Source organism: Meleagris gallopavo, chromosome 8 (assembly GCF_905368555.1).
Source record: "Meleagris gallopavo chromosome 8, MGAL_WU_HG_1.1, whole genome shotgun sequence".
NCBI classification, from domain to species: Eukaryota; Metazoa; Chordata; class Aves; order Galliformes; family Phasianidae; genus Meleagris; species Meleagris gallopavo.
Window position 1 is genome coordinate 20,316,457 of NC_139411.1, and position 24,414 is coordinate 20,340,870.

The 24,414-nt window shown below is 39.4% G+C and overlaps 1 protein-coding gene across 2 annotated transcripts in view; it reads right to left on the bottom strand.

Moving 5' to 3' along the window:
* Positions 1–18,999, bottom strand: part of BTAF1 (B-TFIID TATA-box binding protein associated factor 1) — a 43,553-nt gene extending 24,554 nt beyond the window's left edge. Inside the window, exons 1-8 of one of the 2 annotated variants that reach the window (XR_014884692.1) lie at positions 18,543–18,999; positions 10,129–10,252; positions 8,896–9,010; positions 6,855–7,001; positions 4,576–4,739; positions 4,144–4,280; positions 3,416–3,527; positions 2,407–2,475 (exon numbers count right to left, since the gene is read on the bottom strand). Coding sequence is in view for 1 of the 2 variants with exons in the window: in XM_085229364.1 (XP_085085490.1) it covers positions 2,407–2,475; positions 3,416–3,527; positions 4,144–4,280; positions 4,576–4,739; positions 6,855–7,001; positions 8,896–9,010; positions 10,129–10,252; positions 18,543–18,556 (882 nt within the window). In the remaining variant the exon portion in view is untranslated. The remainder of the gene's footprint in view (positions 1–2,406; positions 2,476–3,415; positions 3,528–4,143; positions 4,281–4,575; positions 4,740–6,854; positions 7,002–8,895; positions 9,011–10,128; positions 10,253–18,542) is intronic. The other variant, XM_085229364.1, reaches the window with a different exon arrangement.
* Between the last annotated feature and the right edge of the window lie 5,415 nt (positions 19,000–24,414).

A 24,414-nucleotide genomic window follows, 5' to 3' on the forward strand; every position in this document is an offset into this window, starting at 1 on the left:
AAAAAGCTCCATAGTGCAACTGATTACACTACGTAACTCAAACTTTTTTTTTTCCTCTAATAGAGATATATGCAATGCTGTAGAGTTAGCGGTACTTCACAGACTTGCAGACTAGGAAAGGTATGTTATTAGATAAAATTAGATTAATTGTTTTAGAACAGAGTAGTATTTATTAAATATTTGTCAGTTTATGGACAGAAGCAAGTAAGAATTGTTTCTGTTTTCTATCAGAAAAAATTCTGTTATCATATTTGCACAAATGTACCCAACAAGGCACTTGCCATTTAGTTTTACTTCACTAAAAACACTACTTTTTAAGTTAGAAAGAGCAACAATTACAAATACAGTCACCTCATCTGAATCTCAGGAACTATATAAAACACTTTAGTTAGCTTCTACATCACTGCAGTTTTTGGCTTTGGGGGAACTGAGCAACACAAGGAGCTAGCAAAAGTGGTTTATCTTTGAGCAAGTTTATAAGCTAAAGGAAAGCAGAGCTCTTAATAGACTTCATATTTCTTATAAACTGAGTTTAGAACCTCAGTGGACATTTTGGGATCAACAAAACCAGTTTCTGAGAATTACTATTCAGCTTAGTTTATAAACCTACCTTGCTTGGCCAAATATTAAGAGAAAAGTGAACAAATATGGCAAAGCAAATTATGGCAACATATATGTGCTCACCAAATATAAAGAATTGAATGCATGTAGAAAGAGTTTTGGCGATTACAGAATACCAGCAGAAAGGTATGCTATGGCAATACCTGTTTCTCATACTTTTGATCCCTAGCTAGCTACAACTGGATAATCAAGAAAAGCTAGCATAGTAGCTGCACAAAAAGTTATAAAAGCAAAACTTTGAGCCTGGTTTTCATTGAGAGACCTTTACATAGGTTAGAGCAGAATCTACGTTGTTATTTTTATAAAGAGAACATAATATACATGCTTGTTGATAGTACATCTCACGACAGTAAGAACTAAAGCCAAGTGGCTGGTAGATTCTCCAAGTTACCTGAGAATTTTACATGAAATATAAACAGAAATATGTACAGCTCGGGCTGCTGGTGAAATCTGTAAGCCAGTAAAAAATAGCCAGAAAGCATAGTCTTAAAATCTTAAGTGTTCATTATACACCAATCAGTTGTGTATATACTTGTTTATACTAGTTTTTACAAGCCAAAAGAACACTTTGTTGAGACTTCTCAGCTTCTGAAAATAAAGAACGGCAGCAAGAAAGAAATGTATCAAGGAAATACAAGTAGTAGGATTCAGCACATCTGACTTCAGCTGCATATATGCTAGACAAGTAGTCTGAACAAGTCATCCAGACTGCCTACAAACATGGCAAGAATATGCCAGAGGGCGATTTAAAAACATGTATTTTGAGATAGCTTAACCTGTTCTTTCATTGAGAGCATATCATAAAAATGAATCTGTAATGATCTACTTCCTTGCTTCAGGTCTGCACACCCCATATCAAATGTACTAAGAAGGCTATGAGAGTGTCTGCATTTCAGAAAACAAGTGGACTTCTGTTTCAGCTGCAAACAGTCTGCCCTGAAATAAAATGAGGCTTATTAGTTTAGATACAGTGATGTGCCACATGGATGTAATTAACCTTTTTTCTCAGGGCCCAAAATACTCATGCTGGCTGTGGATGATCTATCTCTGCTTTTCCAAAATTAAGGTCAGCATGGGCAGAGCCAACCTGCTTTTGGTGAAACTGATACAGATAACACTTAAGTACGTTGCAGTTGGTGATAACCTTTGAACTTTCAGAAAGGTAATTTTCTCTTTACAAAATTGAGGTTAGTTCATAGTAGTTATTCCCAGCTTCTGCTCAGGAAAGAAAACCCTTTGTCAGTTACTTCATATTTTTGCTTGGAATTGATATGAAAGTTTGTGGAAAACAGTAGAGGGATTGAGTAAATGCATGAGCATAACAACTGAATTTTGGAAATAAGCAGTCTCGAATACATGGTTTTTGTAGTTGGAACTTAATGTAATTCTTATTATAAAAAAAGAGGACAATGATTTGTAGCCTATCCACTGTTAAAGTGATTTTCCCTCTCTTCTAGATGAGAGTTAGATGGATATGCTACTGTTGTCGGTGCTTGCACAGTATTCCTCAAAGTCTTGATAACCCTGCTTTAATTACTTAATGTTGTTTTGCTCAAATTTCAGTACTTCCAAAATTCTCATTTCATTTCTCCTTTAAGTAAGTCTTAAAAAACACGTAAGAAATTCTGTAAGACCAGGCTGGTCTCAACTACATAATCTACATTTATGATTCATGTAAGTTTTGCTACCAAGCAAAATGCTCAAGTCCTAAGCATAGGATTTCTATTTAAGCCTACCTCTTATCAAGCTTATATAGCTATACCATAGATACTGCGTGTGTCTTACCTCCCAGGAAGGGTTAAAGAGATCATTGCACACCTCTTCACAAAAACTTTCCAGAGGCCATTCATTTGCCTAAATTCATAATAAATAGTTAAGTTAGTGATTCTTTAAATTTATGCATTGTCTTTGAAAAGCAAAAGAGCCAAATTCCAGTTTGAAATTAGATAATGCAATTGGATCAATTAATCAAGCAATAAGCACGAACTTTTCAATACACAAATACACATTCTGCATTACTGAAAATAAGAAGCATATCTGTTATTCTAGAATTTCTTATAAGGAGGCTGACGTGGCAGTGGAAAAAAAAATTATGATACTAACATTAGGAAATCTACACCATCATAAAGACAAAGCAATTGAAAGGCTAGCAACCAGCAGCACTTCAATTTACAGTTGTCATTAAACTTTCATAAATGTGTTTTCCAATCATTGTTTCACAAATAAGAATTCAATTACTAAGCTACGTTAAGAAAAATTTATTTTGAATTTAATCAAGATAAAGTCACTACAAAACAAACTTCTATGCAGTATTTGTATTCCTATATAGCATTTCTTAAAATTTTTCAGTTTTTCATTCAATTGAAGCAAACATATTTGCTACTAAATATAGAATCTAATTCTAAATCATGCCTAATTAAAGTAAGGCAAAGATTAAATAAAGTGTACGTGAACATTTAGATCAAATTCTGAATAGCTCAGTGTAATCTTTTATCTAAGCATTTAGCATTTGATAGTTTAATACCCAGGTCCAACACCTGTAATCCACCTATTCAGGTTCACCTGGGCCGCAAATTAATACAGATGGATTATGTGTGTTTTCCTCTCAATGCTGCATACAGCTTGAAGCCTATTTGCTTCACTACATACTAAGGGAAAGCTTTCAACGTTATTCTTCCCTCTCACTCATAATCCTAAAATGACTTTATAGTTTGTGAGCATAAAGAATTTTTATTTTATGTTACTCTGCTAAACAACTGATCATTTTCACTAACAGCAGAACAGTGTATCATACCTCTTCTGAAGCATTTTCTACCAATGCTTTTGAGTCTGTGGCAGGTTGGTTGATGACAACACTTGCAACTTTCCTTCTCTTTTCTTCTGGTTCCCCATCAGTGCTATCATTGCTGAGAAGGAACAAGTATAAGTTTATAGACTGAAAGTACGGTTTATGAAGAGCAATTACTTCTACAACTAACTATAACTTCAGACACAGTCAAGCGTGGAAAGAATATGAACAAAAAAGTGTAACGCCTTCTGAAACATGCAAAATATGTACAAAGTTGCAGATAACAGAATTGAGCCAGGAGGCCAAATGAAAATCTCTCAGCTTTACCCAAGAAATACAGTATTCTTAAGTAAACGAAGAAAAAATAATTCTGCTTACTGCTCTTTATAAATACAGTAGGTACAATAACATGTCACTAAACTCCATGTACCAGCATACATGGGAAAGTCGTATCTAATATTTTTACTGTATTAATTCCCCCATTTTCTCAGTGTGCATTTAACAACAAGGACAAACCAGACATTGTGAACTGCAGCATCCCTTATTTCAAGATACCCGGAAAGCCAGGTTTTTAACAGTCTACCAGGAATAAGCACAGCAGCACCTTGCTTCCATCAATAAAATTAGCATGTAAAAGTTTAAGAGGCAAAGACTGTAGGAAGTTTTTCAACAGGTCAATCAAATTACAATTCAAGCGTAACAGAAAAAAAGAGCAAAATAATTCACTGTTATACCTCTTCTCGTTAGCTTCCACTGCATCTCTAGATCTTTGCTTTGCAAACAGCTTAGCCATTCTTTTGGCTTTATTCTTTTGTCTGCTGCTCATACCAGCTCTAAATTCTGAGTCAATTAACTCAGCAGCCTGAAGAGTCTGAAAGAGAAGCCATTCATTGTCAGCTCTTCTTACAACAAAGGTCCTGAAAAATCCCCAAACCCACATTGTTCTCAACTTCCCCAACACTCCTTTAGCTGAAACTCAGAGCAGCAATTTGACATCAAATAATCCTAATGTGGAAGTATGGGGTTTAAGAGTTCAAGAAGCCAAAGCATATCGTGTTAGAAGTTGATAATGTTTAAAATATAAAAATGTTATAACTGTGGAAGCTGAAATAAAGCAAACCCACTATATTATTCTTTGCAGTGAAACAGCCCGAGGTTTTACCTACAGGTTGTTTGTTTACTAGTGAAACTGAAGAAGGAGAATAGTCCAGATCTTCATCATTGAACAGATCTTCAGTATTCATTCCAATTGCAGCACCCATATCTAAGCCAAGCTTCTTCTGTAACAGCTTCCTCTGTCGTGCTATCCGCTCTTTAGGATCAATTTCACCTTTAAAAAGTTTTTCAGAAAGGCAGATGTGTCAGATTTCCAACCAGATCTATTAGAGAAGTCTTGCTCAGTGAAATAGCAGAAAAACAGAAGTCATAGAACTAATCTAAACTGTATTTAGATAATATATAAATAAAACATTTTAAACCCAATCATATTGATTCCTAGAAAGAACCTTCTGATGTTAAAGCTACAGAACTACTTTAAGTGATTTTTAAACAGAAAATAGCTCCCATACAATTAATCAAATTACATTTGGTCCACAGAAGTTAACAAAAACAAAACAAACAGCTTTTGAGGAAAAAAAAGTTTTTTTTTTTTTTTTTTTAGGAAATTGTTCTTTGAAAGAAATTAATGCTAAAATTAAATTTAAATCCAGCAACTGATTTGAGAGCCTGCAATGCGTTAATCAGTATGTGCATCTCTGTGGAATGCCGTTGTTCAGGGCTGATTTTTCTTTTCTGCTTTATTTTGTTTGTTTCTCCAAAAGTTTTTCTTTTTTTTCCTGAAAGCAATGGACCCTGAAGCATAAGCACGATGTTCCCAGGTGCTGGAATCTGTTAAAAATCTAATCCTTCAGCTTCATGTGTCAAGCAATGCACAGTTAGAAACTTAATTGAAACTACCTTCACTGTTTCACTGTGAATCCTAAATATTTGAATTACTTAACATCTAAAAGACTTTAGAGTCTGTGTAGAATAAACTTGCCAAATAAGTTTGCTTTCTATCCATTCATGCTGACTACCTACTTGAAAAGGAAAGCTGCTACAAAACACAGAACAGAAAGCAATCTTTATGAATTTTCCTCAGTTAAAAAAACATCAACTAAAGCAATTTAAAAAGTTATTTTAAGTCATTTTTTAAGATTTTTTATATCAATTTTTTAATTCTTCGTTTTCAATATTATTTACAACGTCATGTGATTATAAGGCAGCAGGATAAATAACATATCTATGAAAAACCAAAGTGTACTATTCGATCAGTTTGATTACTTAACAAGTAGGTACACTGCACAGATTGCAGCATGCACAGCCAGCATGCCTTCCTATCTATGGCACCATTTCAGGTGGTGCAAAAACTGGAATCCGGACTGGAAATAGAAAAGTACAGTAAAAAATATATATGTATGTATATCATAGAATGGTTTGGGTTGGAAAGGACCTTTAAGATCATCTCATTCCAGCCTGCTGCTATAGGCAGGGACACGTCCCTCTAGACCAGGTTGCTCAAAGCCCCATCCAGCCTGCTTTGACTGCTTCCAGGGAGGGGCATTCACAACCTTACTGGGCAACATATCATACATATCTTCAAAATAATTTTATGTCACTTTACAGATGTAAACTAATTCTCAGCTGAAAAGCTGCAGAAAGTTGTCAGACAATTCACTTGAAACAAAAGGTACCACAAAGTTACTACACACATTCCACATTTCCTACCCATACACTGATGGAAAAGCAGAAAGAAGATCTCTAATAGAAGCCATAAGTTAACTGATACTAGATAATTTCACTTCTTGTTCCATACTCACTGCAGAGAAATATTATTATCCCTCTTTTCCACTAGGAGATCATAAGAACACTGATGTCTGTATAAGCATTTAAATGCCACAACAATGTAAATCATAACACCACCTGGATCATACTATGGTATTTAACAGTTCTGAAGTAGCATAGAACCTACTCAGTATTTTAAATATTTGACCTTCTGACCTCAACAGTGTTTTGTGAAGTCTCTTCTATATTTCAAACCTTAATGCTTTTCAGTTAGTCACATCCTACAAGCTATACTGAGAGCACTGCCTTAGCAAGGAACAAGTGATCATATCTCCTGAAGCTAAAAATAAATAAATAATAATTCTACAGAAATGCTAGGAATCCGCTCTCCTCTCCCCCCCACATATACACTGATTCTAGTGAAAGGAAACAATACACACACACCCTCTATAAAAACACTCTAATTCAAGAAAGACAGTACAAACCAGTTATATTAGACTAGATTTTCTTCCTTGTATTTCCCTAGCATTCTGAGAAACCATGGATGACACTTAAAACACAGCTACAACAAGCCTTTTCAGACCAACGTTTTCTAGCTTGCAAGTAAAATATAGAGATATACCTGATTTATCATCCTGGACTTCAAATTCCGCACCAGCAGATCCAAGGAGAGATGCACCATGTTTTAACAAGCGACATATATCAAATCTGTCAAAACGCAACCGGTCTGTTGAAGGTGAATCTTCCATTGGACTTTCCGATCCTGGTTCTAAACAAACATTGAAAATAACATTAAGGAAAACGTGATGAAGACTGTACTCAAAATTTTGGCAGAAGTAAGATAACAGAGAGGAAGAAATAATTTCACTTCTCAGAAGAACTATCAGGTATACAGCATCTTCATTCACAAAACAAAGACTCCATTTCATAAAAACAAATTTTAGTGTTTCTCCCTTGCTAAGTTTAGCTTTTTAAAATCTTGGACACTGACAGACACAGAATTTTCCACATACACATAAGGCCACCTTCAGTTTGAGATGCACGTGGCTCACACATAGTTTAAACCTAAGTATCATGCCAACTCTGCCTCATATAACCAGGCATCCCTGATAAGAGAGCAGGAGAGCAAACAAGCTGCAGATACTTGTCCAGTTCAACAACGATAAGATGGTTGATCCTCACAAGGTGTCTTATCATTTCCTGGTTATGAATTCATTTCCAAAGTATTCCCTTGCCTCAAAACTTCAGTACTCATGTTTCGTGGTTTCTAGTCATGCATAGCTTAGTGTCCATTCCTATGCAGTTTGGTGTGCTCACATCCTGAATTAAATCACTACAAATACCACTACTGCCTTCAAGAAATGCAACTTTTATTTTGGTAATTTGTCTCATGCTTACTTACGAAAGTTTGATCATTTACAGTAGAATAAATTTAGTTGCACGTTGAGCACCATACAAAATGAGTAATATCTACATTCCTTCAGACCTGGAGGAGATAACGTTTCATTATATATATAGCTTACAGGCTTTCACTTTTCTTTTTCATATATATATATATATATGGCAGAGTCTATAAATAAAGCTACTAAGTATACAGATATACCGGGAAAGAGTCAGCATAGCTCCTGAAAAAAACCTCTCATTAACATGATTATCAATATCCTTAAAGAGCTCTAATATGCAGATAGAGGAGATCTATGGTACTATGAAATCCTAGAAGGACTCTTAAGAACAACAAGATGGCAGATAAAGTGCAACACGAAGAACTTAAGCTGTGACTACACAACACTTAACGCTGAATGAAGATTTTGGAGGCACTTGCTAGATTTCTGTAATTATCAGCTTATTAGGCAGCGACAGAATTGCCAACTGGGTACTGGGCTTCATCAGGAAGGACACTGAAAACATGACAAAGCGCATCATTTTGCCACTACATATAAATACCAATACTATGGACAGGTGTGTGCATCTCAAGGAGAAGACAAGTAAGAAAAAGCACTGAAAATTACAAATAAAGCTGTCTAAAAGATAAAGCAACTGTCTTCTGAGGAGAAACTGAAGACAGGGCAACTTTTCAAGGTGAAGAGATGAAAACTGTTGAAGGGGTGCAAATATAGCATATGTTCATAACAATAACAAATGCAGTGAATAAAGCAAGCGCAGAAACTGCTTAGCAGATTCTATAGTAATGGAACAAGAAGGCACTGAATGCAACTAATGTGAGAGCAGCTCAAAGCAGATAGGAGTTTTGTTATTAAAAAAAAAAAAGCAACATCCCTAATACAACAACTCCAGATACAAAGTAAGCACAGATAGCAACAAGATGCCATGTCACCTCTCTCAGAAAGTTGCTTCCAGAAACTGCAAAATATGACAAAATTAACTGGTTAAAAGTTTTCCTGTTTCACCAGTTATTATTCCTCTTAATTATATGGAGTAAAGCATTTTGAGGGTACAGAACAAAGCATGTGAATCTTAGAAGAAGCAAAGGTCATGCACAGCGTTGTAACTGAATATGAACATCTCGAGCTAAAAAGGTTACTACAGTCCATGAATACAAAATAAAAAAGCAGGTTCATCTTAAACAGAACGGCACAGCTGCCTTAAGACTTTTTATATCACAGTCAGTTTGCATCACTCTACATAATTCATTTAAGAAGCACCTTGCTTTGATCTTGGAGTTGGATTCCACTCAGGTACATTTTTCACTATTGCTTCAACAGCCTGGCCAGCTGCAATACGGGTATCCCAATTTGTACTTCTTAAATACACTAACACCTTTAAAGAGAAATTAACAAATAAATTACATTTTGTTAAAAAAAAACATACTTTTAGAGCATCTATCAGTTATTACGCTCTGGTATAACACTTCTACTGCTGTAGATCAAGACAAGATTCAAAACAATTAAAACAAAGGGCAAAAAAAAACCCCACGAAACAAACCGTAAGTAACTGCTGTATCATTCACACTGCTTAGCAGAACCCTTGCCATAGCCAGTCCTCAAGAACTTGCAAGTTGTGTTTAGTTGGATGAGCCACAGTTAGCCTTGTTTTATACAATGTAGACTTCACTTTATACAATGTACTTCCAGGTACCAAACAAGGCTTGAAACTTTTTTCTTTCTAAAATTGTTCCAAGAAGAACAATAGACTTCAAAATTTTACTGAAGAAGGCCAAGATGGATAACTAGCTACAACGTATGCTCCTCTAAACTGATTTCCCTTCATGCCTCAAAACTGGAAGAATTATTTCTTTCACTGATGGTGGTTTGATACTCACGATTCCCTGACCGTTCTGTTGGTATCATAAATTGTGGTGAGAGCACCTGTTCAATAAAAGCAGAACTGAGGCCACTCAGCCATCTCCAGCTGCCAGAAACAAAACTATTTTTGGTGTTTTTACTGGACGTGGCTAGACTGCAGTCTCAAACTAATGGAAACCTGTTTCCATTTTCCAGCCTTTTTAAAGACATGCAGCTTCCTATAATATCACTCCTGTACCACACAAGCAACAGTCTTTGAAAGCAGCCGCAAAACATTTAAAAGGCAGTAGAGATTAAGATTTTCTATAGAAGAAAATCTGAACTTTCAGCAAATGCTGAATACCAATATTGTATGCAAAGTGAAACCTGACTTATGCAACCTTCTCAGAGGCTACCAAAACAGCATGCCTTTAAAGACGCAGCCTCCTAATTTTCTTTTTTTCATGGAGCTCCACATAAATCCTTTCAGCTGCCTCTATCCACAGAAACCACATCCTAGAAAACTCATTTTAGTTTTTTTAGTTATTTTTGTCCTGTAGTTATTTTAATCCTGATAGCAGTATCAAAAAAACAAACAAGCAAAAACAAACAAAAAACAAAGACAGAAAGACAGAAAAAACCCAAGATGCTTACTTTAGATAAGAGATTGTTCAGTTCATGAGGATGCAGTTTCACTACTTCCCCGAGTTGCTGTGCAGCTGCTTTTCTTGTTACTGGTGTTGTACCAGTGTCCAGTAAAATAAAGAGACGATCAAGCCTGAATGATTGACAAAAAACGAAAATGTTACAGAATTCATAGTTCAGTTGGCCATTTCTATTTATATTCCCCCAGATTTTCCAGTTTATCTAACACAAATAGCAATGTCTGCCTGTGAACTGACAGACTGACAAATAGACCTATTCCTAATAGTAACTGTATTTGCTCCAAAAGCACACATAATCTGGTAGGGAAAAAATAAATCATGGAGAAACTTTTAGAAACTTTAGTTCTAAAAAATCTGCAAGTTACAAGAAGAAAATGAAATAGGCTCCTTTTTTCTGGGATAGAACATTTTTAATTTTGAAAGACTACTATTGTTAGGTTGTAAGCAATCTTCAGCAAATTCTGACAGGCAGAGAAAGCAAAGGGCTCAATCATTCATACTGTAAATTATCATTTATTTTGAAGATTCACATCTATAATCATCTTATGCTTTTCCAGGATACCAGGATTTTTCACCAATGTTCCCTCTAATTACCTGAAACACACAAGATCTAACCTGTTCTTGTATTTACAGATTCAAAGTACTCTGATACCTCCTGCAATCCCATGAAATACAGGGGCCAGATTTATTCTCACAGTAACTTTGTATTAGCGAGAGAGACCCCAAACATCTACTCTTGAAACAATTACTATAGTTCTCTTTACAGAATGCTGAGATCCATGAGACACCGCACAGTATGAGGTCTCTACTGAATGTAAGTCTAGATGTGGCACAGTCAGAATTGTCCCTTCTATTCTTAAAGGTAATGATAAGAATTCTGTTCAAATATCACACCACCACAAAGCTGGAATTTACACAGCAGTGAAGCTCACCCAGGTCCACCTGATTAAATAATGCTACAGGTAACCTGACAACTCCCCTTCCTCAAACACATACCCCAGGTTTTCGCAAATACAGGAAAAGGATTCATATAATGTGTGCTAGATTTTTCCTACTAATTACCTTTCACCAAAATTGCTTTTAACATTATTTATAATAATAATAAACCCTGTACATAACTGCATTTTGTATTTTCTTTTACACACTTGAACTGTATCTATTCCTGAGAATACTTTATAATTTGATGCAACAGAACAGCAATGCTACAGGCTAAAATGTCATAGCGATGTAACAGTTCCAAAACCCATGCGTTCTAACAAGCAGAGATACTAGAACTAGGTATCCATTAAAGAAAAGGTATTTTCTAATCAAATTATTTCAAATCATTTTAGTATTTTAGGCACACTTCTGCTATCCGTGAACTTTGAAATAATTCTTTTCCTACTACTATAATAGACAAGCCCATTTCACTTTCTGTAGATAAAACTGAAGTTTCAATTGCTATCATTTACTAGTTAGTAAATTGTTTTAATGCTACATAAAATCAGAATCTAAACATTTCTAAACCAGTGGATTTGTGCTATTATAGAAAGACGAAAACAAAAGCTTTAGGGATCTGAGCCTTCCAAATCACTTGTAGCACACTAGTCAGAAATAACACATCCTCAGGAACTTCATTTTTTACTGGTATTTTTTTTTCCTTTAATATGCTTGACAGTAATAACCCAATCTGATTTATGAGAATCTGTATTATTCACTGCAAAACATGCTACTGTGCAGAGGAACCACAGCTTGCTCTAGCTTGCTTGTGCCCTCATGCTTATACTCACCCTTTCTTCAACATTCCATGCTCAAGAACTTTGCCATTTAGTGCCACCCACTCCCTTCAACTATCAGAGTATCTTTTTTCATCTCCACATTCAAGCAGAATGAGCAAACTTAGACCACTTCCTCAGCAAACAACTCTTCATGTCTCAAAAGAGGAAATGACTGATGGCCTACCCTCAGAAAAACTCAAGCTTAATTCCAGTTTTAGTTATAAAACTAGACAGTCACTCATAAGCCCCATAACTTTTGTGGCTGTATCGCCTTTTCAACTGCAGCAGACTACATTTGTAATCTGTGATTTTAAACTGTAATAAGTTTGCTTTACACACAAAATTAAAACAAAGATAGTAAGCATATGGAATTTGCAGGCAGACAACTACATCTCATCAAGAGGACAACAATGATACATGAACCTCTGTGAACTCATGCAGTATGAGCTCATTAGAAAGGAGGCAAAAGTCTTTTTTGTCTCAAATGAGAAATCTGAGATTTTTCTTATCATTGCTTAAATGCATCAGCAAGAACTCGGAACAGAAATTCAAAGCTATTATTAACAGTATTACATTCAACTATCTTCTTCTAAGAAATTCAACTTGAGCTTTTACACTGACACAGAGTTCATCACAAATATTTCTGACACAGACATCAGCCCAAGTGCTTAAGAACAAGCATCTGTTAGCATCTGGGACACTTCTAAATGAGTCTTGCACATTGGGTTAATGGGCAGGACATAGGGGCACCCTTGTCATTCTGTAGTGGCCAAGGATGCATTGACACTAGTCACCTAGGCAAACGACACCTCCCCACAGAAATACTCCAAGTAATCAAAGCCAGAACTTTTCAGTAGAACATAGCAGCTCTGATAAAAGTTGAAATCTTACTTCCAGTATAGAGCCACCCAGGAGAGATACGCAAGAATAGCCAGTATGGCTGCAATCAACTGGGAATAGCCATCCCACATTGGACCAGACTCTTCCACTTCTTGGCAGCTACCACTCCAACAGTTTACTGAGCAATCCTAAAGGTAACAGAACTCTAACAGTGAACAGTCTCATTTGCAATACTGTTCACCAGAATAGCAGGTTGGCTGGGATTAAAGATGAATTCCCCCTTTATCAACACTGACACGCATAATGATTACACTTGGGAGCTCAGTTCAATTAACTGAAGGGGGTTTTGTGAATAGAAGTACAGAGAAACTTTGTAACTGACTCCCATATCACTAAATGTAACAAGCCTTTTGCCCTTTCAGTCTTTATTGCATCAAAGGCTACAAATAACAACTACAACAAAGGCCACAACAACTACCCCAGAGGCACTCAGCAGGTAGCACGGTCATTCTGTGACCTACACACAGTGAAGTTTTTGTGAATTTGAAGGTCTGTCAGCTGTTGAGGTATTAGAAAGCTAATAGCAGGATAGTTAATGACCAGGTATCAACATTATCCCAGAACTTTTTCCAAAAGATTTATGCAGCTGAACTATGGAAGGATCCTGCTCAGCGCAGGTTAAGCGCTCTGAAGAACCATGAGCACCCTGACTGATCAGATGGGAAACCTGAAATTTGTTGACCTCAGATGAGTTCAGGATTGGAACAGACAGCAAACTGATCACTGCTGCCAATGAAGCCACTGGTTTGGACTCTACATGCGTTTCATGCCAGTACAATTAACATCCAGGACACAATCACTGACAAGGCCAAGTTGTACAGAACAGCTTGTATCCATCCTAGCAAGCCTCCAAACCATAGAAATCATGTGACTGTACAAAAACCCTTGTAAGGTGATCCCTGAAATGCTCTACTTGGAGCTCCTTGCAAGACTGCTAGCTGGCACCCACCAGTATAAACCACACTTTAGGACCCAGAAACTTCTCAAGCATTATTTCATAGCATGAAAGTAGCCCCAAACCTAGAAAACTTAGCCAAACTGAAAATTTAGACTTGACAGGTTTGATACTCATTGCAAAGTTCAACTTAAACTGTAATGCAGATACTTGAGTTCTTCCTGTTGTTCTAATAATTGGAGCTTTATTTCATCATTTGGTCCTGGCTTAGTCTGCTTCACAGCTCAAAAACCTCATGCCACTGTTAAAGCACATACAAACTGTTAAACAGTCAAGCAAACAACTTCCAATATAGGCAGCAAGGAGAAAATAACCAGTGAATGGATTTCAGAACAAAGAAATAAAAAATGAACTGTAAATAGTTATGAAGGTAAGCATGCAGACACCAGAAATCCTCATTTCCTATAGAGCAGGGACACCTGTATGAAATGAGAGCTCCATCATTACACTGGTCACAGTATTATGTACTGCATACAGAGGCCAACTAAATGCAGAAGTTAATGGTTTCTTATGGAACATATATTTGATACAACATATGAACCAGTTAGGCTATACAAGCTTTATTTGTTAGCTGTTACTTACATACCTACATCCAAACTCAATACATATGGCCACTTACAAAAAACACCAAGAAAATAACACAGGAAATCAGAAAGCTGTAAAGATATTCAAAACAATACAAGATGTGCATTACCAAGTGACATAGAGAACAGCTTGGTAAGAATTCATTTTAACTGCTAGAACAGGTTAGAATTCTTATCAGAGCCCAATCCTTGGTTTCCACTTTCATGTCAGTCTGTTGTGTGTCTGAGAAATTCTACAGGTCTGTCTCATTTGGGCAGTAGTGCACATGGCACCTCTGCTCACCCCCATGATGGCACAGATGCACCCTCCTAAAACAGCAACAGGAAGCAGATCCACACTGGGCTGTTAGTCCCCATTAGCACAAGCAGAGCTCCTCTCCTTTCAGCTAGAAGTCTGGCAATTACATCAGTTTATGCACCTGCCTATTCTGGTTATTAGGAGGGGAGAAGGTATGATGCAAACTGCAGAAATTCTGAAAGTAATACTCATTTTTCTTTAAGTTGCAATGAAAGCACGCTTCTTGTTCAGCTTAGTTCTTTGTTTTCATGCACAAAATAATGGCTTCCAAGGGATCAGAAAACAAAGTCCTTTCTCTAGGAGGAGTCAGTGGTAAGCCCAAAAGAATATTTCCGTAACGGTTCTGGATAATTTTGCTATCTTCTAAGCATTTAAGTCCCCTATTAAACTTCAAATTTTAGATAAATAATGACACCGCTCAAAGCAGCCTCAATTTGTTATTAGGAAGACACTGCCCAACAGTTCAATAGCCAAGACCAATATATGAGGTCTATGTATTTTCCAGTGGCTTTACCACTACGGCCTTCTGACATTTTTTTTTTCTTTTGAATTGAAAAGTACCTTTCAAGTCTGCATGCTTCCAGTTATTCACAAATCCAAGCAAACTAAGGCCCTGGAAACTCCAAAAACTAGCATTAAAATCATTGGGACCAAACACAGAACAGCTTGCAACAGCAAGTTGTTATGCTCCCCCTTACTTGCTTAGAAAGTGTCTTGAAATTACTGTGAAAGGGCTGTCTTCAAGAAGTTATTTCAGGGTGAACTTAAGGGTATACCTTTTAATTTAAAATTGTTTACCTTTAGTGCATCTTACCAGCTTCATGCATTTAAAGACTTTTTTTCCCCTTCACACTGAGATAGCCTTCAAAAGTAGTCCTGGTGTTGAAATGATGATACATGAGCTGTCTTTAAACAAATTAAAGAAACTGAAAAGTTGTATATTGGATATTGAAAGGTACCGTCAGCACTTAATCATCTACTGAAGCTCAACCACTGAGTAACCCAGGATTGTTGTTGTTGCTGTTCTTCCCCAAAAATTGGCAGTATTCATTTTTCACCTGAAGTTTCTCAAAAGCTTATTCACAAGGCACTAGGTTTATTCACCTACACTTTGCAGGAATTCAGCTGAAGTAAAACTTTTCACTTCCTTTTTTTTTTTTTTCCTTCTCAGTTCCACTGTCAAGATTTTTTTTATTAGTTATGCAAACATTATACTAATTCACTTATACTATTAGACAGGAAAAGGGAGCAAATGTCTACACAAACTGACTTGTGCGTAGAAAGAACACCACCTGCTCAAACATACTTTTCATTTGTCTTTTCAGCATAAAACTACCAAAGAGATGAACATTATATATATAAAGAACTACTCTGCAAATGTTCTGCTTTTAGGTGTATTTTCTAGTGTATCTCAGAATCAGAATAGATCTTCAGGTCATGTAACAGCAGACTGACAAAACAAGCACGCATATATAGGGAGAGTGCAGATGAAAATGTCAGCAACTATTTGTCAGTGGATCACAAGTGATATTTTCTGCTTGTAAGATGACCTTATTAACAGAAGAACTAGACTGAACATTTGCAGTTTTATGGTATTTCAAAGCATTCCCCAGATTTACATAGATCACCCAGACTAAGGTTTTAAGAAAGGTTTCCAATTCACTAAACAGCAGAAACTGAACTTGACTGCAAGAAAAACCACTTGATAATTTGTTTCAAGGATGTTAAAACACTCTTCCCTCCTCTCCATTGTTTTTTTTTGTTTGGTTTTTTTTTTTTTTTTTTTTTTTTTTTAGGTGTTAATACAGAATTTACCCTCCTAAAGTTTTTATGTTAAAGTTGATGTCTGGTATACACACAGTGACGTCTACAGTCTTTAAAGAGAGATGATGATCTCTTTCACTCCCCACAGCTTTACATTTAGAATCATTCAACAATGAAAGATGTTGGTCCTTTAAAATATAGAAGGGTAGGTATCTGGAGGAAAAAATCCAATCTCCACAGTTAAATGGAGCTAGTAGAGAAACTGGAACCACACCCTCTACAGAAACGTGGTTATGAAGCATACTACAAATAACCGTTTTGAACACTGTCTGAAAAGGAAGCATTTTAGAAATCCAATGTTCTGAAATAAAAGGTGAATATAAGAATTGTTGAATTTACAAAAGCAATTGAGACTACAGTATCAGGTGCATCTGTCAAAAGCTGCCATGTAATGAGTAAGTTTTGCTGTATCTTAAAAAACAGCCTAAGATAGAAGGTACGCAGTATCATACCTGAATATGAAAGAAACTTAGGAGTTCCTCAGGAATCAGCAAGGTGCTACAGCATCCCAACGAGTAATTCTTTCACGTGATTTGTATGTGGAATTGAAACAGTTCTATACCAACAAGTGTCACAGCACTTTTATTAAAGCTCAACACTTCATGTTCACTTATTTCACACTTTGGTCTTAAGACTACACACTGAAGCAATGCATCATATGACATTATTAATGCATCAACTTTTTTAGTACTTCCCAGGGAGGTTTAAGAACAAACCAAATCCAAACCAGAAATTTGTTTTCATATCAGTTACCAACCAAACAGATGTTATTACCTAAATCTTTGCAAGCTTCACTGCTGTTTTTCAATGAAGCAGTGTAGTTCTACAGAAAGCACTGTTATCTGGGTTTGTTACTAATCTTTGCAACTGACAGAGCCTCAGTATACAAACTTTTCAGTTCCATCCCGGCATTCCAGTTAGCTCCCATATCTTACATACTTCAGCACAGTTACTTAAGCTGACTGCCCCTTATCTAACTAAATTGTAATACTAGTCTATTTTACATGACTGCTTCTAGTGATAGATCACATAGTAGCCTTGTCACAGCAGTCTCTTTCCAATTCCAGGTTCTCGTGGAAAGCATTACAAAAAGTTCCTCAATACATAAACGGCTGATAGAGATGCAGGTAGAACAAGATGAAGGGAATACTTTGAAGAAACTAAGTCCCAACTAACGCACCTGCTATTGAAGCCTGAAAAGACACAGTGCTACTGAAAAGTTTGATTTATAACACATCTGATTTACAAGCACACACACCTTTACTCTGCTACACAGAACTGTATGCTTCTTCATGTACAGCTTCAGCAATAGAATTTACATTTGTTACAGGACCTCAGAAGTACACAGACACTACCAGCATGTGACTTTCGTCTAATCTATCACAAGGTTAATTTGGATTTATGTTTCCTTTCAACTGTTCAGTTTGGAAGCTTAACATGTCTATTTCACACACAGGAAAAAAAAAAAAAAAAAAAAAAGAAGATGGCAGGAATTTGGGCTCAGCAGTTTTAACAGAACAGCTCTATTAAGACATACCTCTATATCAGTGAGCAACTTTAAGAGCTGGCACACCCCAGTGCACATGTGTGTAAGCAGATACTGCCCTACATCTTGAAGCTGGGCCAGAACATACTAATCACTTTTCCCCATGAAGCCCCTTTCAATTCGGTTACTTTACAGCTGGGGGCTCGGAAGGCAGAACGCTTTATCCCCAGTTTTCGAGACTCGGCAGCGTCACCCCCGCTCCCCCCCGGTTCTACCCCGCGGCGGCGGGATGAAGGGAACCGGGGCAGAGCCCTGAGCCTGAAAAAAGGAGGAGTGGGGGGGGGAGGGGGAGTTGGGGATGGGGGTCGGCTGCCCTGCACCGGGCGCGGGACTCTCCCGGCCGGGCAGCACTCCCAGCACCCGCCAGCCCCGAGCCCAACGGGGCGGCCCCGCGAGGCCCTCCGCGGGCTCCGAGGGAAGCGGGGGCACCGGGCAGCCCTCCTTAACTTCCCCCTCCCCACTTCTACCCCCAGGTCGGGGCACACGGAGCGCCGCGGCGCCCGGGCCTCCTTCTCCCGCCCTTCCCGGCTCCTACCGACCTGGAGACGGCCATGGCCGCCCGGAGCGGTGCCCGGCGGGAGGCGAGCGGCGGGGCGGCGTGCGGGGGGCCGGCGCCGCGGTGGCAGGGGGGAAGGCGCGGGGCCTAGCTGCGGGCCTCTCGTGCGCCGCGCCCGGCCTCGGCCCCGCCGGGGCTCCGCAGGCAGCGACTGAGCGCGGCTGTGGTCGATAGCGGTCGAGGGCTCGTTCCGCCCAGAAGGGCGGCGGCGGCGCGGGCGGCGGCGGCGCACGGCCCTCGGAGCGCGGGTTAAAGCCTCAATTCCCCCATCGCCGGGGCGAAGCCCAATGCCTGGTTTTATACGAGCAGCCATCTTGTATTTATTCCCTTCCTCCATGATAGCCGCTTCCTGATTGGCAAGAGCGCCCGGCCGCAGCCAATGGAGAGAGCGCTTCCAAGAGCGGGGAGGGCGGGCGCACGCAGCACCCGGGCTGAGCAGGGCCGGCCGCGGAGCCCGCCGAGCCGGCTGGGAGCTGGGCGCCGGGCTCCGGCGGGCCGTGCCATTCGCACGCGGGAAGAGGGAGAAGCGCGAGGGCGAGCTCTGCGGTCCCCGTCCCCGAGGAGCGAAGAGGGGCGGGAGAAGGCGAGGACGCGCGTTTCCACCTCAGGCCGCCGAACGCCGGCGCGTCTCTGCCAGCGCGACGGGAGAGGGCGGTGCGAGCCCGGGGAGCTCACGCCGCGGCCCCCGCTCGCTGAGGTGCGCCGTTCCTCGGCCTTCGCCCCGGCGATGCGGCGCCGCCCAGGAGCCCCGCGCTGCCTGCAACTCCCGGCGTGCAGCGCGCCCGGCGCCGCACCTGCGCGGCACGGCCTGGCGGGGCGGGTCGCTGCCGCTGCCTCGCGGCCCGTCGGCGTTGCGGAGCGGTCGTTCTGTCGGAGTCGGGAGCGGAGAGCCGTGGCCGGGTGACGGGTTTCTCGGCCGTTCGTTTCGGTCGCTGTGGTTCTAACCGCCATCGACCCGGCGCGGCCCGGTCACGGCGGCCCTCCCGCGCTCTGCCGAGGCGCCGAGGGCCCCGCGCCGGGAAGGCCGCCGAATTGAACGGGCTGTGCCGTCACCTCAGGACCCGGGGGAAGAGAAATCGGGAAATCAGGAGGAGCAAGAGTTTTGGAATTAATCTGCATTAATGAGCCCAGACCGGGATGTAAATAGAGCTGGCACACGTAACCTTTCATTTGATGAGTTGAAAACAATCGTAGATTTCTTTTTTCCTATGAGTTATTCATAAACTTACATAAATGCATTAATTTGCATAGTGCCATAGGGTGAAGTCTTCATCTGCAGCCCCCTGAGACGTGCACGGGCTGAGAAGCCCTCAGAGAGACATTTTGGCTCGCCCCAAGCCTTCCTGAAGAGGGGTTTGCTTTTCTCTGGTAAACTCCCAATATGGAATCATTCCTCAGTAACACACGTATCCCACTTAGACACAATTCCATCTGCATCCTCACCATCTTTGTATAGTTCTGTAACAGAGACACAACTACGTGCTACCCTGGCACGTGGGTCATGCCTGTACCTGAGTCCCCCAGGAAGGTGCTCCTCCAGAGTGCTGGGGAGCAGAATGGCTCTCCCTGCCTGTTCCCTCTCCTGTTCTTTGGTGGGAGATTGGTGGTGATGAGGAACGGATGCTGAAAGCGAGTCCAGAAGTACCAACCACCAGCAACACGAATCAACTGGAGGCCTCACATCACAGAACGTGACAAGAGCAAAGCCCAGGCTTCAATTTCTGTGGTGGAGACAGTTTTTGTCACAGTGTTGTGCTCAGTGACCCAGATAAAGTCTGTTCCGTCTCATGGAGCTGAGGTAAGAACTACCTTTAGGTAGTACAGTATACATCCCATAGCAGAATATAAAGAAAAGCACCTGTAGCTTTAAGTGGAGGTCAGAAACCTCTTACTGAAACACTACTACTCCCAAACTACCCACACTTCCCCCCTGCCATCAACCAATAAATGCACCTCTCTGCTCCCAAAACTAAGGGCTCTTTCATGGTGTGTGCATGTGCCTGGGTCCCAGTCATGACCTGACACAACAGTACCAACACCTCCTGCCCCCTATGTATATGTGACATCCAATGGTGGGCGCTTGCTATTCAGCCACACGATGGGGAAGAGCAGCAAGGAAGTAGGGCAGAGAACAGCAAGGGTAAGGGTAGATCTGTTTTTCATGCATGTTAGATGCTGTTGACGATGATGTATATAGCAAACATCCTGAATAATATTTCTGCTTTTGTTTAGCCAGGAGCCAGCAACTGTTCTTTCCTGCCATGCATGTTAGTGAAATGACTCTCAGGTGCTATTTCCAATATCTGTGCAATTCTAGCATCTCATTTCCAGTATCCATGTAACTGTAGGATCCTATATCCTCTTAAGTTCCTTAAAAACATTTTGTGCACTGTTCCAATAGCACATAAGGTGAAGTACCCATCAAGAATGCCATAAAATTTGTTTTGAATAGCTCCATATCAGTTATCTTACCTGATAAAAAGAAGTGCAGGGAAACTATTGGTGATGGGTCTTACAGACTGAGTACTTGCTGAAATGACGATAAACCAGAGTCCATGTGAAACAATCTGTAAGAGACAGAAAGAATGATCTAAGCATTTTAGACTGAAACACAATTCATCCAAGTTTCACACGATATATTTTTATATTTTGATGTGGCATTTATGAAAAGTAATCTTTTACTTAACTGTTCACTTATATCTTCAGTAGTTCAGTCTGTATCCTACACTCTATGAAAACCAATTCTTCTTTATCCATTCTTTATGTGAATTTTTTGCACATTTTATTGTTCCCCATTTTTTCTCAAGAAGTAGCTACACATTCTCTCCTGTTTCTTTTTGTATATATTAAAAGATTATCTCCCCTCTGTAGATCTGCTGTGTGCCAGTATACGCTCTGAAACCTTTTCCTAAATTAGATAAAACTTAGTAATTTGTAGTTGGTTGGTGTGTTTTGATCATCATTTCTTGCATTGATCTCAATTATTTTTAGTTTGTGTGTTCCTTCTCTAGCCAATTGTGTCCACTTGTGAACTTTTGTTGCTTTCTCTGAAGATTGACAATTGAAACTGCCTTATTTACCAGGTGTGCCCACAGAGTATGGGAAAAATACAGTTCAGTTTCCAAGTATTCTAGCTGTGCAGACAGGAGCTGAAAGAAGCACAGTGTTGCTGGTGAAATCCCTCCAGATTAGGATCTGACAAATAATAATCTACATATTCTAGACTCCCAATTTTACTTTTCCAGTTGACTTTTCTTGTCCTGAAAGTTTGTCTTGCTTAGGATCACAGCAACCGCTCTGTAACTGTAGGTATGACATTTGATACCTCCTAGTCTGGTAAAAACACATAATTGCATAGAACCATAGGAGTTGGAAGGGACCCTTAAAAGCCACCTGGTCCAACTCTCCTGCAATGAACAGGGACACCTACAGCTCCATCAGGTGCTCAGAGCCCCCTCCAGCCTGACTTTGGGTGTGTCCAGGGATGGGGCACCCACCACCACCTCTCTGGACAACCTATGCTGGTGCCTCACCATTCTTGCTGTAAAAAACTTCTTCCTTACCTTTAATTTTATCTCCTTTCTTTTAGTTTGAAACCATTTCCCCTTGTCCTGTAACAGCAGATCCTGCTAAAGAGTCTGTGCCCTTCTTTCCTACAGCAGCCCCTTAGATACTGGAAGGCTGCTCTCAGGTCTCCTGGAGCCTTCTCTTCTCCAGGCTGAACAGCCACAGCTCTCTCAGCCTGTCGTCACAGGGGAGGCGTTCCATTCCTTGGATCATATTTGTGGCTTTCTCTGGATGCACTCCAACAGGTTCCTCCTGTACAATTTTCATAATTGTTTGCACGCATTTCAGTGGCTTTCAATTTGATTTTTATATTCTCTTGTAAATATTGTCTGAATAGAAACTAGTATTGGATTTGTAGCATGGCCTTCTTCAAAACCTCCTCAAAAAGTAGCAAAGTGCACACAGCCTTCTTTTGAAGTCTTCACCACGAGTAAAGGCTTCATATCAGAACGTTGGTCTGCATTCAGAGACTGAATGCTGACCAATAGCTCCTGCAGTCGAAAAAAGGTGCCTCAGAGATATCCATGAAGTGATATCTGAGGGACATCTGACAGGTATTACAGATTGGGACATTGCCACACACAGCTTTTGTGAAAAAAGTTTGAGGCATTCCAGTTCCTTGAAATCAAACAGCGTTATAATCAATCATGTAGTTAAAACCGCCAACATCCAAAAGGTTCCAAACGTCACCACATTTACATTATGAAATCCAATGAATTAACATTCATTTACACACTTCATATCTATGAAGTGGAAAGTCCTCATTTTAGTCTAGCTGATATCCATGCTCCTGTTTTAAACAAGCATTTAACATTTTGGGTAGGTTTTTGTTCCTGTTGCATGACTTTTAGGAAATAATCTAACCATTTTATACAGTTGTTTTTCTTTTTTTTCCCCCAGAAGCCAAAGTTTTCCAAAAGTTTTATGTTTACATTTAAATCCTCCCTCTTTTTACCTCTGTCTAAGCAATGTTAGCATAACTATAGCACCTCCTCTGTCAATAAAAAGACTGAACTATATGTACATTCACTAAACATGGCTTATGAACTCTGTAATGTTTCAAGGTTTGTTAACAGTAGTAATTCACATAGATATTTAGGAGAGCAGTGAGCTCAATTTATATAAATAAATGTATGTATGCGCTTATAATACACACACATACATACATATAAATGATTCATATCCAGAAATAAGACTGACAATCTCCTCCCAAATATCTGTTGGTTTGTTTTGTGGGATTTATTGAAAAAAGGCATCAGGTAACAATGAGAGCCATAGAGTCAAAGAGAAATGGAAATAATACGGTCAAACTTGTTCTACAGATCTGCAGGTATACGTAAGCCTGGGGAAGAACGTAACATGCAGTAGAAACAACACTAGAAAGAGACTTTTTATTACATTTTTCCATTGCATAAGCTTGTGTAGTTGTAAGTTTTGTTCATCTTATTAATCTAATCCCAGTAGTCAAATTTTCTCTTTTTTTCCATTCGATAGGCAAGAGGGACATTATCCTGTGCAGCTTGAAAAGGAAAAAAAATGCATGTAATACCAGTGTGCACAAACTGAGTACAAACAACATAAATAGAAAAGCAGTGCTGTCATCAGGGATGTACGGATGTAGAAACGCTGTAATGCTGACTAAACAGGAACAGAGGTTTCACATGTAGTCTAGCTCTTTCCAAAGCTGTTGCTTTATAAAGATAGAAAAGAAGGCTTATCTATGGCCGTTATTACAAGTTCTGCTACAATTACTGAGCTTATAGTAGATTTAAAAACAGGTTGGGTGAATACATCTTTACTGTACTGAATGACAGAAAACAATATTTTTCTTTTAATTTGTAAACGCTGCTTCTCAGAATGTTTTGTAGGCCTGTTAAAGATTTATGATGTCTAGCTATTGAAAATCAGAACTCACCACTGCTATTAAAAAGCTCAACATGATGCAGAAACACTCCCCTTGAGATGGGATTAACAGTTATCAACATTAGCTTGTAGTCTGTTATCTTCTCCTTAAGGAGTTAATTTTGTTTTATAGGCTTTAGCTTGGGCAGCATAACTTTCAAAGTGAAAAAATCTCTGTATTTATGTTAAAAGAGGTTGTTTTGAAGAACTGCATGAAAGTCATTGTCGTCTGTGTCAGCTTTTAAGTATATTTATTTTGGGGGCTCTTTCATCTTCCTTTGTGGAACATTCAGGCTTGAACATTGCTTACAAAGGAAGAAAATGACTCTTGCATCCAAGTGTGAGTGCACTGGCTTACTTCCTGTCCTTGGTGAAGCTGCTGCTTC